General features: G+C 37.6%; 1 protein-coding gene across 4 annotated transcripts in view; it reads right to left on the bottom strand.

Annotated features, from left to right (window-relative positions):
- Window positions 1-2,441: 2,441 nt before the first annotated feature.
- PARG (poly(ADP-ribose) glycohydrolase) overlaps window positions 2,442-16,437 on the bottom strand; it is a 120,178-nt gene continuing 106,182 nt past the window's right edge. For all 4 annotated transcript variants that reach the window (XM_063086435.1, XM_063086436.1, XM_063086437.1 and 1 more), the window contains 2 exons: window positions 7,458-7,586; window positions 2,442-6,788 (listed from right to left, as the gene is read on the bottom strand). In XM_063086435.1, the coding sequence (XP_062942505.1) occupies window positions 6,634-6,788; window positions 7,458-7,586 (284 nt within the window). In that variant the 3' untranslated portion in view covers window positions 2,442-6,633. The remainder of the gene's footprint in view (window positions 6,789-7,457; window positions 7,587-16,437) is intronic.

Genomic DNA, 16,437 nt, shown 5'->3' with positions numbered 1-16,437 from the left:
TGTCTATTTTTTTTTGTTCAGATTGGCTACCTTCTATTTTTCTGTCTTAACATTTACTGATCAATGCTGTCTATGCTCTTGTTAAGCCCATTTGTTGTTTTGGTTTGTTGTTGTATTATTCAGTTCTAAAATTTCCATTTGGTTCTTCTTATATCTTCTATTTGTTGAGACTTTCCATCTCTTTGCTGAGACCTTTTTCACTTATTTCAAGTGTGCTCATAATTGCTCATTGAAGGATTTTTATCATGGGTGCTTTAAAATTCTTGTCAGATAATTATAACATGTCATCTCAGTGTTGCTGTCTGTTGTCTTTTTTCATTCAAGTTGAGATAATTTCCTGGTTCTTTGTGTGACAAATGATTTTCAATTAAAACTTGGACAACTTGGATATTATGCTATGAGACTCTGGATCTTATTTAAATATTTTGCTTTAGCAGGCCCCTGACATGCCTCTGGTTTTTTGTTTTTTGGAGGGGACGGGGCACTGCCTCATTACAGCCGGGGTCTTCTCTGCCTCTGTTGACATCCAGTGGGGAGTGGCTACTTGACACTGGTAGGTGGGGGTTGGAGTCCAGACTCTGCCATAGGCTGTGCTTATATAAGTCTGGCCTGGAAGGGGAGGAGCGCTTTGTTACTCCTCCTCATGTGTCCTCCACTGATGGGGAAAGGAGAGAGAGTGGCCTCCGTTCTGCCAAGTGCTGGTGTAGAGTCCTGGCTCTCTGTGAGGCTTCCTCGACAGGCAGAAGCAGAAGTCCAGAGTTCCCATGTGTTCTCCAGCCACACTGAGTTGGGTAAAGAATCTTTTTACCACCTGGCTGAGGTGGAGGGTTGGGACATGTTGTCACACCTGGAGATGGTTGAAGTCTGGGCTCTATACTGTCTTTGCTGGTGGGGTCTCAGTTTTTGGAATCAGAAGTCCTTTCCCTATTATTTTGATGCATGTGTGTGTGAGAGAGAAGATATTGTGGTCATGTCTTTTCGAGACATATCAATTTACAGATGAAATATAATGTCTGGGATCAACTTCATAATAATTTGGGGTGGGTAATGGGTCGAAATATAGCAGAAGTGAGATTAGCCATGAATTGATATTTGTTAAAGATGGGTGATGGGTATATGGAGGTTCATTATCCTATTTTATTTTTGTATATGTCTGAAATTGTCCTTAAAAAAAAAAAAAAAAAAAAAAAACCAGGAAAAAATTTTCTGACTACTCATTCTAAATAATATTACAGGATTTTACAATAATCACAATTCTAACTATAGCTATTGTCTGGGTCCCTGCTAAAGCATAAACTTGGTAATAAGGACCCAGTGTATCTTGGTCATAACTCCAGAGCTTAAAAGTGACTGGCATATAGTTGTCACACAAATGATGTTTCCTCTAACATAATATGCCATAGATGGTAAACGCAGCATTCCGACATGATGGTCTCCACCTTTTCACCACCGAGGACCCTTTTGTATTATTTTATCCTCAAGGTCCCTATATTTTGAAACACTTTGATACCAAGTAAAATTCACTTAAGATAATTTTCTTCATCTTTTATTGATTAAACGTGTACTGTTCAGACTGAGGTTATACATTCCAGTTAAGATGAACTTGACCTTTTACCCAGCCTGAATGGACTCACTGTAGGGAAACAGAACGTTTCCATTAGGAAATCACTTTTTCGCCTCCAGTGCTACTTTCTCAGAGTCCATGGCCCAGTGGAATTGGGATGGCAGGCACTGGTTCTTAGCTCCTATTAGGTCAAGAAAGAGCATTTAGCCAGCCCATCTTGTGCTATGTTATTATGAATTGGGCCATTTGTTTACACAACTCTCCACAGAAGAAGCCATTTAAGAGAGTCCAACACTATGGTGCACTGACACAGGGCAGGACTCTATTCAAATTTCCAAGTTGATAGCATAAAAATTCAACTGGTTTCTCCAGAGTAATGAAAAGAAAATGCTACTGGTGGGTTGAGATCACTGAACCTTGCTCTGTGCTTCAGTTTAGAGCTGAGTGCAAGGGACAAGTCATTCGTCTTGGCATCCCTTGAGCAGAGAGTTCGGTGACTGGCCCAGAGAAGACACTCACAGTGTCTGTGAATATGTGAATGGTAAAATGACATGGTCCTCAGAACCGTTAGGACATCTCTCCTATCCTTGATTTGAGCTCTCTTGAGGGGAGATGAAAATTAAGAAACAAACACCAGCAAACAACATGACCTTAGGAAGCTGGCAAGGAATAAGAACACATGCAGCCAGAATTCCCTTTTCCTTTGAGAAGTCCTTATGCCAGTGACCATCTCTGCCTACATCTAACGTGGAATGACGAATGTACATGCAAAATCTTTCACTGAATCCCTAAGACACCTTCTAAACACTTCAAATGAGAGCATGAATATGAAACCTCTGATGAAAAGTGGAACAATTATTTGAGAAAAAAGAGGTGGTAACAAGAGGAGCAGAATTGCTTTATTCTCTTCCCATAAAAATCACATAAACATTGGCATGGACCTCTCTTTATCCCCAAATTCAAAATCATGACACATTAAAATAAACAAGATAAATAAAACCAGTTATCAAACGAACATATGCAGTTTTGGTTGTCTTGTTTGGGAAGCCTTCCATCTGATGGCTCAGTAGATCCATGTGGGATCTGGTGAGCAGGCACTAAAGGCGCTACTGGGACAGAGAAAAGCAGTGGGTCAGTAGATTTTATCAGTTTGTTCTAGCGGGTATCACACTGGAAGCCCTCTCCCTGCAAAAAGGACAGAATTAATATTCTAAGTTCCTGTTCCAGCAATGGCCAGACTGGCCCTTCCCCTTAGACAAAGGGTTAGCACAGTATCCACAGGCTTGTGAGAATTACCAGCCCTCTAAAGCATTACTTATCTTTAAAGCAAATACACTAGATTCCGGTCTTCCCTGCATCAGAAAAAAGCCATAAAGATACAGCCACTCGGACTGGAGAAGAAGGAATAAAATAGGTGAATATCTATGCAGCTGCCTCCCTTCCTGTTGAGGAAGTTTCCAAGAATGCTACCCAACTAATTTTTTGCTCCAATATATTCTTGGAGTGGGACAGCTTACCTATACACATTAGAGAGAAGTCCTGGCATAGCAATCATGGAGCTTGGTTAAATCTCCTTTTCAATCTCTCTCTCTTTTAAATACCAGTTTGGGTATGCCTGCCTGACATGTCACTTCAACCAGCAAGAACAGAGATAATTCTCTCAGAGATGAATGAATGTACCCCACTAATACTGAGTCACTCGTGATGAAGAGTAGAGAACTTGGTAGAGAACAACAGTGTCAGGGCCTCTGCTCTATCAGATTCCCTACAGAGATGACAGAGTTGGTTCTCTTTCCTAATGAACTCCTGGAGGTTGAAATGGTATTGTAGTAGTCTCCCCTGATCCTCGGGGGATGTGTTCAATGACCAGCAGATACCTGTAACCACAATAGTAGCGAACCAGATTGCCGTCATTCTGGACATGTTTCTGTTCATAGCTTCCACCCACAAATTTAATGCCTTTTCTATCTTAACTAAGCACTTATCACACACTGTGGCTGTAACTTTTGCGGTATGAGGTGCAATAGCAAAACTAGCACAACTCCCTTTTTTTTCTTATGGATAGAACATTTGTTCTTACTGTAGATCTTAGCAACCTCAGCATATGATGTTTTTGTTTTCCTTATTAAGTGGAGAACTTTCACCTTTTCACTTAAAGGAAGCATTTTATATAGCTTTTCTTTGGAATATCAAATTGCCAGTATCACTGCTCTTGCACTTTGGGGCCATGATTAAATAAGGGTTACTTGAACAAAAGCACTAGATACCACCAATAATTGATCTTATAACGAGAATTCTAAGTTACTACAGGGCACGGAGAGTCTACACCATCAACATACTGGACAAAGGAATGATTCATATCCAGTGCGGGACTGAGCAGGATGGTGTGAGATTTCATCATGTTACTCAGAACTTTTTAAAACATATGAATTGTTTACTTCTGGAATTTTCCATTTAATATTTTCGGACCACAGTTGACCATGGGTAACTGAAATCACAGAAAGTGAAACCACGGATAAGGGGGGAACTACTGTACTTTCCCTAATCTCTGGGCATCTGTTAGCTCACCAGAAAAATGAGCTAAAATATGCACAACAACTGGGATAGTAGCTAACATACAATAGGTGCTACATAAATGTTTCCTGGCCAACCATAATAGCTGACACTTATCGAGCACCAACTATGCTGTGTTCCGTGATTTATATGTTTTATTTCCCAGTGGGTGCTATTAGCCGTTTTTCTAGCTGAGTTAACTAAGACTCAGAAATTCAGTTTCTTTGGACAAGTACAGCTAGCATCTGAACCCAGCTTGCCTGATCTGAAATCTCATGCCCTTTCCATCACTGAATATTACTTCCTTAAGCTGTTACTGCACATTTGAGTGAGCTAGACAGAAAGGGACAAGCAATCGAGCTTTATTAAAAACCTAAGAATTCTAAACTAAAAATATCCTTTCATGCCTTGGTAGATTCAGGAAGAAAGTAGCAAACAACACGTAATAAAACAATGAATCCTAGATGAGAGAGAGTAAAAAGGTGCTTCTAAATATCTCAGAATAGATACAATTGTTAATTAAAAAATTTATTTTGCAGTGGGCATTTAAGGACAAAGCCATCGTGTTCTCTCCATTTTCCTCCCTCCTCAAAAAAACGCACATTGTCCTCTCCATGTTCCATCTGATTAAGTTGTCCCAATGCCAGAATATGGACAAGGAACTAGTCGGGTTTTATTCTTGGAAACTCCTTAACAGCAAGAGGCAGTTAGGTAGATGGCCCATCACCAATCCTGTACAGCACCAAGAGCTGAGTTAGTTTCTACGTTCCAGAATATTTAGGCTGCATGGTCTTTTTACCTGGATTTAATGATTTGTCTACTACAAGAACCAACCTACACTGTTCATTAAACAGTTTTAAAAACTGTTCACTTTGTTTTGGGGATGGGTAAGAAGGGAAGAGTTTGGGCATGGAAAAAATGAGGAAATATACCCGTGAATGTTTATTCAAAGCATAGAATGAGTTGAGAATGAAAGAGAAGATTTTGATATCAGCAGAAATAAGGCCAGACTCCTCCAAATCTGTGAGATGATTAAAAAGCTCAGTTAATATGGTAAAGAACTTCATCAATGACAAGGGGCTGCCTTCAGGTGCCAAATCCCATTATCCTCTCAACCTCTACACAAATAAAAAGAATTATGGACAATGGCCAAGGCCCCATTTTCCCTCTCCCAGCACTGACAACAGGAATTTAGACCATCTACTGACATTGCTTATTAATAGGATTTGACCTCCATTAGCTTTTCCCAACAGCTGATGGTAAACCCAAACTTTAAGAGTGTGGTTTAGGGTTATTTTGGAAATCTGAATAAGTCTTTTTGTGATTAAATTCTACTTTCAATTAACACAGAATTAGCTTTGGCTTTCACATTAACCTCTGAAAGACATCATTATTTATGTTTGTTGCCAGTTTTAAATGGATACAATTATGAATAAAGGCTTTTAAACAGAGCCCTGATAAAACCTATACCTAATCATTTTCCACCAGTCCAGTTTTATTTAGATTTTATGTGCTCACACATTTGACTAGACACACTTAAAGAACATATGTTTATATCTATATAAAATATAGATGATATGGGAGTTTCTTACAAAGGATTTATTAATGAAAATTTATTAACTATATAACTTTGAATACCAGAGAAACTTTAATATGTACAAATCAGCACAAAGTTCCTAGTTCCCAAACTTTGGTTTTATGAATATGCCTCAAGCACCACGGAACAAACATTAATCCTAATTTAAAAAGAAAAAAACTCAAGAAACAAAAAAACCCTTCAACACTCTTGAATATGTTTTCTTTACACCATATGGGGAAAACCCTCTTTTCTTCTACATTCCCTGTCATCTTGGTCAGTTTCCAAAAACAGTATCAATAAAAACTGATCAGGAGAAAAAAGACAGACAAACCATTACAAATAAAAGTGATGTGTCAAAAGGACAAATTATGGAAATTATTCTGTCTTAAATAAATAAAAAACTTTTTTAACTCAGGAGTTTGCATTACGTAACATATGGAAAAAAATCCCAATTCTTAATTTTCAAAATTCAAAAACTCAAACAATGCAAGCATAATAGGCATTGGGGGTGAAAGGCTCATGGAGATTTTTCACAAACCCAGCTTAAGAGATTCCTGGATTTCAACTTCTTCCCTGGCATCACTGGCATCTGCTACCTGCAGAGCATTGTATGATATATAATCATGAAGAAAGAGAGCTGACGGGCTGAGCACAACCTTTTGTGGGACTTCACAAGAAATCTGATGGGCAAAAGGAAGAAAAAGCAAAGAATGAAGACTGAAATAGAAGAAAATGGAAATGATACATAACCAGGATGGAAGAGGTTTACATGTCCAAGCTGACAATCGCATACATGCAGAAGGGATCATGTCCTTGACTACAAATGTGGATTATATACACATTTACATTAACTTAAGTCAGTTCATACATTACACCTGATGACCGAAATGGGCTGCCTCTGGTGAGAGGTGGGAGGAGGTTCTATTCGTTTAGCTACTCAGGTCCCTGTCCTCTGCCCTGGCTGGTCGGCAGTCTCTGCACAGCACTCAACAGCATGGTATATGAATGGATAAAGCTTGATGTCTGGTCCAGGGGTGGAACAGTTTCTGCATTCTTCATTGTAATATCGTAGCAACAGCTTATACACTTCTCCTGGAGAGGAAAAGCCCAGACCAATTTGCACATTAAGGTATGTAGATGGAACATACCTTTGAAAGAACACTTCAGTTTTATCTTAATCTAAATAACATATGCTCAGATTTGGCTTTTGAAAATATAGCATGAATTTCATATGAATTTCAGGCTTTCCTGATACAAACTTAAAAATTTTAAAAACACTTTAAAGGAACTACTTATTAGCTCATGATTACAACAGGCTATATATGGTATTGTCTATGCACTGTCCTGGGAGTACATGGCAACTCTAGTTGTACACTCAGCTCCCAAGACGGCAAACACACTGGATGAGCCCCCTGGCATGTCTCAGAAATACGACAGTGAAGCCTCTTAGGTTTGATCTTACCCTTGCATGTCTTCCCCCTTTTTGTTTTCCATATACACAAAAGCAAAAGTGAACACTAACTTCAGCTTCTTGACCTTAATTAATAACCTGACATACTCATTCAAGATCAGGGATGAAACTATGCCAGAAAAAAAGTCTATAAGTGCTGCCTCTCTAAGAGCCTTGTTCCCCACCCTGCCCCAAAGTCATGCTTTCATTTCTTCTCACTCACTGTGATCCATCCAGATTTAGCAAGTGTTCCTCCTGTATAGTGTACAATCGATCTAGATACCAAGCGTCAAGACCTATCCCCTACTTACCAACAGTCAGTTTCCTTTCAGTAAGGAAAGTGTGCACGCTGTAAATATCTCTCATCAATTCTGAGTCCCCAAAGGTGAAATAAACCACATCTCGCTCAGCTGCAGCAGCTGCCAGTATCTGTATTAAGGCTGTAACAAAGAGAAAAGACAGCTATATTATGACATTTCCCATCAAGATACCGTTAGCTCTTTCAACCAGCTAAGTTACAGCTGGTGTGCCACAGTTTTATCTTAGATTAAAGATTTAAAAATCATATATATATATATATGTGTGTGTGTGTGTGTGTGTATATATATATACATATATATATATAATTAGAAATGGTGAATACAAGATGGACATAAATCATCTAGTGTTTCTTTTCAGATATGCTGTTGAGAATATCATTAAACTACAGAATTCCCACAACCTTTTCTGGACTACAAATAAAGAAAGGTACATTTGAAGCAGGAAATCAAGGCATTAAGGTGGTATTTATATTCACATATTAATCTGGAACTAAAATTTTTGTGTTTGCTTGCTTGATTTAATTATTTTATTACACAGTCACTGATCTTTTGTATCACGGGCATATTTGGTAGGTTCTAATTCTCTCGTTAACCCCACAGCAATCATCCTCAAAATGGTATGCAGAGCACACCCGCATCCCTCCTGCGTTTCCACCTTCACCGGATCACTGCGGCACAGGGTCAGTGTTACTGAAGACAAAGGACAATAACTCTCTGGTGTGTTGGAATGGGAAAACAATTGAGAGTCACTATCTCCAGGAATCAAAGTTACAAACGAATGAGCCTGAAGTATGTTTCCAAAAATTAAGTTCCTTTACAATCTTAATCTCAATAGACAGACTTTATTTTAAATAACAACAACAAAACCAAACAGTTACAATAAATGTCCTTTAACTAGTTACATATCTTTTATTTCATAAAAGGGAAAGTAGAAGTCAAATTAAAACATTATGGGGGATAACTTTTTACAGTTTTGATTTTTGATAACATGTTAATATTCTACATATTCAAAAAATAAAATTAAAACAGTAAAAATAGGAAGAGGAGGAACTTATAATTGAAAACAAATGAAAACAAATAAGCCTAATTTTAGTTCAAATGACTAACATAACCACACTGAAAGGAAAGGAAAAAGAAAAGGAAAAAAGAATTAACCCAAACAGCTTATGAATATGGTATTTGACTATATACCCCTCAGTCTTAGGCACGGAGAAAAGAATTGCAAACAAATCCCCAACTCTTTTTACTTTACCTATACCATAGTAGTATAGGTGAAGCAATTCTGAAACTATTTTTAAATGTACTAGACAACCGAGTAAATGAACAAATGTGTTGATATTCCTGGGAGCTGGGGTTCTCACTATGGAAGAGAAACACAGAAACATGACAGAAAGACAAAAAAAACTCTGTGGGATGGACTAAATGGAAAGCATTGCTGTGTACCCACAGTGTCTAAAATACATATATTTGTATGTGTGCGTGTTCACATGTACATTTCCTACCTTTGTCTGCTGAAAGGGCCAAAAACAATGAGCGCACTTAGTGCCCAGATCTTTGTCTCTAATACCATTTCCCCTAGAAGAAACTGGATTCTGTTGGAAATGCCTGATTCCATAGTTGGTATAAGAATGGTATAAGATGAGCCCAGGCATTTTGTTATGCCAGAAAGTAAAAAAAAGAATGCTCAAAAAAATGTTTGAGGGAAAAGTGAAGAGAGCTTATCACAAGGAAATGAAGCCAGTTTGAAGGAGCTTCCACTACCCAAATATGGACATGCTAAGTGCCAAAATATTAAATGCAGCAATGAACTACAAACCATTGAAAAAATACAAATCCCTGAGCCCATACTGATAATATGAGTAAATAGATAAATAAATAGAGAAGAGGAGTGAGGGCTCTTGCTCACAGGAGAAAGCCAAAGTAAATGTGGAAGGAGTGCTAGAATGGGAACATCCTCTCTCTGCAATCATGATGGTAAAGATTGGATCAGGCAAGAATCATTAATGATGCTAAATCTAGGAGGAGTTTTGTCTTAAAATGTCTTCCCACAGATGGCTTATTACAAATGAGAAAAAACCTGATAACTATACATGGAGAAACTGGGCAACACATTGACTGCGTGATCAAAATGAAGATCACCAATGGTGTCAGATGGCCACTGAGAGCCAAGACAGTATCGCCAACACAGTTTTCTGACTGAGAATGCATAACCTCCACCTCATTGTGAGGAATCAGCAGACAGACTCAAAAATGCTGTATTCTTTTTTTTTTTTTTTTTGTCTTTTTGTGACTGGCCGCACCGCGGGCGCACCGGCCACCCTTACATAGGATCCGAACCCGCGGCGGGAGCACTGCTGCGCTCCCAGAGCCGCACTCTCCCAAGTGCGCCACGGGGTCGGCCCAAAATGCTGTATTCTTCAAACACATCAATGTCATAAAAGACAAAGAAAGGCTGTGGAAATCTCTGGATTCAAAAGGAGACTAAAATATATGACAATTAAATGCAATATCCAACCCTGAACACCATGCTGGAGAGGAAAAGACAAGAAAAAGCTTTATTAAATCACCTGACAAAATAAAAGAGTAGATGAAAATATCAATGTGCTTTATGAATTTAATAATGGCAATGTGTTTATATGAGAAAATTTTTTTCTTAGGAAATAAATACTCTCTGAGTTTTTAGGAAAAAGGGCATAATATATGTAACCTGCTCAAATGGTTCAGAAAAAAGATTGTGTGCATGTGTATACATATATACGTATACATATATAGATGTGTATTATTTTTACTTTTTGTAAATTTGAAATTATTTTTAAATAGAAACTTTTAAAAATTATGTAGGAAAGAAAAAAGTTTTTTACATTGAATGAGGAAAATTTGATATAGCTGAGTATTCTCCAGATTTGGGGAAAAATAATCTATGACATTATAATGCATGTGAGATTCTAAAATACCCATCAAAATATGTCTTAATTTCCAAACTAATGTTTATTGAATATCCACAACATGGGAGGTGCCAAGACTAGGTCTCATCAATCTCAGAGTGCTGAAAGTAATTAATTTCAAAATAGAAATAAGTTTTAATTAAAACTGCTCAACCAACTTATACATACATTAAAGCTTCAGTACACCCAATTTTTTTTTTCAGTACACCCAATTTTAAAAGGTTCTTAATTAACCTAAACTACGTATAAAAATGGAAACTAATGAATTGTCATCTTCTTCCAAGAGGTATCATTTCTTACCTTTAAGCAAGAATAAAAATTTGGCTTTAAGTATTTCCTCTTAAAAAAAAGACAGACCCAAAAGTCCTTTTAGTACTATTTCTTAAATTGCTGGTCATTGCCATTTATGAAAATAAAATATTAATGAAAACATGAAAAATTTATCTCTTTACAGAATTGTTTTTAAAATGCTCCATGGGTCATTTTGCTACTGTGTGCAAACTCTTGGAGCTAAGCTTTACAGAACTACCAAAAAGAAGTTGGATCCTAATAAGTGAAAAGAAAAAAGTAAAACTAATTCACAAGACATCAATGATTTCACATCCACTTCTGTTTGAGTACACATTGTAACGTAAGCACATGTTCGGCTGATGAGGACTGGGAGACAGGAGACCCAAGTTTAGTCCTCGCCCTTCTGCTAGCTATCTAGCGCTCTCACTTAGCCAGTCATGTAACCCTCTTGGCCTCATTTTTCTCAGCTACACAAATGAAGGAGTTGAATGAGATGATCCCTGAAGACTCCTTCGGAGTTTAGAATTCAATAATCACTTGTAATTTTTCTCCCTGCATCAGATGTAACACTATGAATACACACAAATAAAATTTCCAGAAAGATAAATTAACCTTGACCCTAAATACATCAATAATCACTGACAAAAGATTATTTTAAATAGCAGTGTCTTCAGACCTCACTGTCTACACATCCCCAAGATCTTTGCAAATCTAGAGAATTAGCCTCATGATTTAAATGAACTTCCTTGCATCAAAAGTTAGAAAAGAATAAATCACAGATCTAATAGGGTGTGTGGACTGACTCCAAGTATAATATAAAAGCATCAGACTCTAACTTCAAGCACAAGTAGGTGCCAAAATAATCACTTAAATTAACCTGCAGGGAGCTTGTTTTAATTTTCTTTTTGGCATCAATGTTAAGCTATCAAGAAAATACAAATAAACATAACATCAAAAAACAATTCATAATGTCCTGTTGCAACAAATGAACCAAGTAAAAAATGGATAAAATGATGGCTAGTCATACCACAGGTGTGCTCTGAGACCATCAGCATGTAATATTAGTAACAACTGCTAGCACTGAGCTCCTATAGCATGCTGAACACCGTTCTAAGAGCTTTACAAGCACTAACTCATGATTTACAAGGATTAGCTCATTTAATCCTTACAAAAACTGAACAAGGCAATTATTAGTATTATCTCCATTGTGAAATAAAGAAATTTAGGCAACAAAAGACTAAGTAATTTGCTGAGGTCACATAGCCAGAAGGTGGCGGGGCTGAGATGGAAGGCCAGCAGTCTGACTTGGGGGCTCAGGCCCTCACCTGCCATGCTCCTACATCCTTCTGCTTGACTCCAGGAAGACCTTCCTTACCACATGCCAGCCAGAAGAATTTCCTTAAATTGCTTATTTACATTATTTAAACACATGCTGGCAAGGAGGCTGAAACAGTACAGACTTGAAAGCTCTCCTCACGTCCTTCTAGTGAACCCACGGTCTTGTGAACTCTTACACCCTCTGGCTAACCTGTAAGCTCAAGCACTGCTCACCAGCCCCAAAGGTGTTATGCCTGTTGTGTCCACAACACAGCCCTCTTCTAGGCCAACTCTCATTCTCTGATTGGTCTTGTCCTCTGGCTACTGTTCTTAATCTTGACATGCCCTCCCCTTCCATCCCCCCTTTGTCTGTTCCTAAAGGCTCAACTCTGGTCTTCTCACTTGCTTTAAATACACTCTCTTCAAGGCTTCAACCACTATCTCTGGAATGGTAATTCCTAAATCTAGATCCAAATACAGAGCTTGCAGCCAATATAGATTAAAAAACAAAAGTAGAGACAGTGGCGTCAATTCTGGTTTGAATCCTGGCACTGCCTCTTGCCACTGTAGGTTAATTACTTACCTCTCTTCCTTAACTGTCTCACTTATCAAGACAAAAAGTAAAACCTATCTAATAGGCTGTTATGTGCTAATACAGGTAAAGAATGTATTTAGTACAATTTCTAGAACACAGAATACACTCAACATGTTCTCAACTAATAACAACATTAATGATAATTAATAATAAAAAACATACATTGGTTTTTGAGGAAGACAGGACCAAGTCTGAATGTTGGTTCTAACCTAGCTGTTTCTCTTGGGGCAGGCTTATTGGCCTGTCTGTGAAACTTGGTTTCCATTTCTTAAAACGGGGGGTACAAATTGAAGGGTAACTGTATAAACTGAAGAAGAAAATACAGTGATTCTTAAACCTGACTGATCATTAGCAATTCCCAGACAGTTAAAAAAAATTACCAAAGCTGTTTCCCAGATACACTAACTCAGCAGCAGATCCAAAATGCTGATAACAAACATTCATTTACTCCAGACACTTTTGAAAGCACATTCCCATACACGACCCCTTTCTAAGCACTGGAGCCACAGAAGAGGGCAATACAGAAGTGTTAAGGAGTACTCTTACACAAGCAAGGATCGGGGAGAAATGGAGAGCGTGACCTCTTCTGGCAGAAGAAAGCCAGGTACCAAGGAGCTGTGGTAGACAAAGTGAGGTGACCTGGCCCACAACTACATTCCTCTGCATTCCACTTTCTGTTGATAGTCACCTCTTCCCCACTTTCATGATCACACCTCTCACAAACCCTGATCAAAGGGATAGTCTGGGCCAGCCAGAGCATGGCAGAAAATGACTCAGCACTGTCCAGCTTCAACTTTTTCAAGACTCACGGTTTTTCTGGAGTTGAGCTCTCTTGAGTCCAAAACAACAAAATAACCAATAAAGACATTATTTAGATTTGCTATAAATGGATATACGGTATAAAACAATAAATTTATAAAAAGTTTCTATATCTCAGAAAACTTTCACGTAATATAAACACTCATATGTCATAGAAATCCTCTTAATCTCATTAGGAGATGTTTCTAGTGTTTTGCTGACTCCCTGACTACAACAATTTGGTTGAAGGGATGAGAAAGTGAACAAAGTTGGTCCAATTAGAGTTATTTCCATAGGATTTTTAAACTAAGAGTCCTCTTTTCCTCTTGGGCCACTCAACTGCAATGCTACAAGCCTGGGAGTACATGGTCCAAGTTCCTACCACGCAGAGACAACCTGACGGAAAGAGAAGAGAACAAGACCATCATTTTGAGAGAAGCAGGCAGGAAAGGAACTAAAAAATACACACTGAGTAGAGAGAACACCTGATCCTAGAATCTAGTCATTCCTGAGGCCAACTCTACCCTTTCTCAACCACATGAGCCAATAATCCCCTTTTAGGCATAAAGGATAAGCTACATCAGTGTCTTTTTCAACTGAAAGAATCCTAAAACAGAACTTTTTTTGGTGTTATAACACCAAGGTCAAGGGTTCAGACTCCCATACTGGCTAGATCCCCCCACCCCCAAAAAGAACTTTTTTTTGAGGGAGAAGGGGGATCTTTCTGAAGTAGTTAACACTGGAACAGAAGAATTAGCAGTTACAGAAGAATGTGCAAAACCCTAGATTAATGAAAGGTACGCAGAGGCTATGGAAAAAATTTGTTAAATATAAATTCATTGAGCATATTTTATTTGCAAGTCACTTTTAGGTACTGAAGGTAAGGAATGGGGACAAAAAAGAAAATGCAGAGGACTATGACATCAAGATACCTTTTAAATATGTAAACTAGCAATGGGAAAATCTTTTACAAGTCAGGTAAACACTGAAGGAAATGCAAGGAGAAGTTACCAAAAACCCAATAGAAGAAAGAACTTTAAAGTACCATTCAGACCCTTCACAAAGCAGGCAGATAAAACTGTAAAAGCCAAGTGTGGATTAGGGGTCATTTCTGAATAGTCAGGAGCCCCAGAAATAAGGAGAGTTTGCATTCACTCAAAATTGCTTTTCCATGGTCCTCCACAGAGTGCTGAGAAAGATGGAGGCCAGCAGGAAGACAGAGAGAACCACACCGGTGGCAGAGGTACACAGGAGGCCACTGGCTGCTGCTGGGGACAGGCACAAAGCCCCTCTCGTTCCCCCCAGTCCCTTCTTTCCTATCCTCTAGTTCCTAGGGCAATTGGTTGCCTGGGGCAGAAAGTTGTTAATAAATGTCACTTGAATTAATATACAAAAAATGTTCTCTTAATAGTTGTCACAACAACATATTATTAAAGAAGCTCTAAATTAAATTGGTATAAATTGCAAAACTAGTATAATCAGGCAAGAAGCATATTAAAAAATGGCCCTATTTCTAATAAAAGAAATGTAAGTTTAAGGACTTACACATGCCCATATTTTCTCTTTGTGAAAATTTTTTGATAAGTTTTTTTTACAAAAACAATATATGCTCACAACAAAAAAATACAGATTAAAAAGAAAGAACATCTGTATCACCTACTTAAGGACAACTATAATTAATCTTTGCACTCAATGAATCACAGAATTTCAAATTTGTGTGTAATATTGTATATTCCTAATTTAATTTTTCAAATGGTTTATATAATGATTCACATGGCATATACTGTGTATTTCACTCATTTAACAATACTCCAAAAACATCTTTCCATGTCTCCAGATATATTTCTGTAATGGTTTTTAATGCCTGCATAATATTTCATTACATAGATGTACTATAATTTCTTTCTTTTCAAAACCACAGTTTGAGTAACCAATCTCCCACTGAAGTATATTATTACTACTTCTAGTTTTTTAACAACTATTCAAGCAAATGAAGGGTAGGGAGCTGTCACAGTTACTCCAAAGTTTAAATCTCAATAATTGAGAAAATGAATTACATAATGAAATTCTTTGAATAGTACATTCAATAGTCACCAAACAAAGCTGCAGTCTGAGAGAGAGGCTTTTAGACCAAAGGAAAGAAAAGAAATGACATTTATAAAGCTTTCCAAATTGTCCATCACAAATGACCACAGTTTATGGCAGACCTGGTTTCTAGATTGATGACATGAATCTAGTCATTCATTTTACTTAAGAGAAAAGCTGGAAAAAGTTTTTGTCATAAGATCAATAAGCCCAGAGCGAAAAACAGGTTTCCTCAAACAAATTCAGAATGATAAAGAATTTCATAAGATGAAAACCAGAAATTCTTTCTTTTATAGACTTTCAAAATACTGAAAAAAGCAGCATGCAGTCTTTGTTTTTGAATTTAAAGAAAATGTGGGTGAAAGTCTTTTAGAATGAGTGGGCAGGGAAGATTTTTCCAAGCACATGACAAAAATGCGAACACATAAAAATGGACTCGGTATGGCAACGGCCCATTATGCTGACATAAATGAAAAAACTGAGAAAAATGCCTGCAACATATGAGTTAAATAATTAACATTCCTTAATACACAAAGAGTTATTGCTAATCAGTAAAAAGTCAAAATTACTCCCAAAGAAATAAATGGGCAGAAGGTGTGACAAAGCAATTCACAAAACAAACAAAAATGGCGAATAAACTTAAGAAAATTGTTCAATCTCCGAGAAATTTAAAAGACTGACAAAATCCCATCTTGGTGAGGCTGTTCATGCAAGGGGACAGTATGAAGTGATATATAGCCTTTCAGAGGGCAATTTGCAACAAGTATCAAAACATAAAGTATACATATCCCTTGAATCATTACCTTTACTTCTAGGAATTTACCCTAAGAAGATAGTTATTTATGTTATATATAATTATACTCTGAATTTCTCTGTACATCTCCCACTGATTGGCTCCCTGGTACTTAAGATGTGTCAGTTACCACACATTCTTCAGATT

The sequence above is a fragment of the Cynocephalus volans genome, chromosome 2 (assembly GCF_027409185.1).
Source record: "Cynocephalus volans isolate mCynVol1 chromosome 2, mCynVol1.pri, whole genome shotgun sequence".
NCBI lineage: Eukaryota > Metazoa > Chordata > Mammalia > Dermoptera > Cynocephalidae > Cynocephalus > Cynocephalus volans.
Note: the sequence above shows the minus strand (reverse complement) of the source record. Positions and strands in the feature narration are given on the sequence as shown.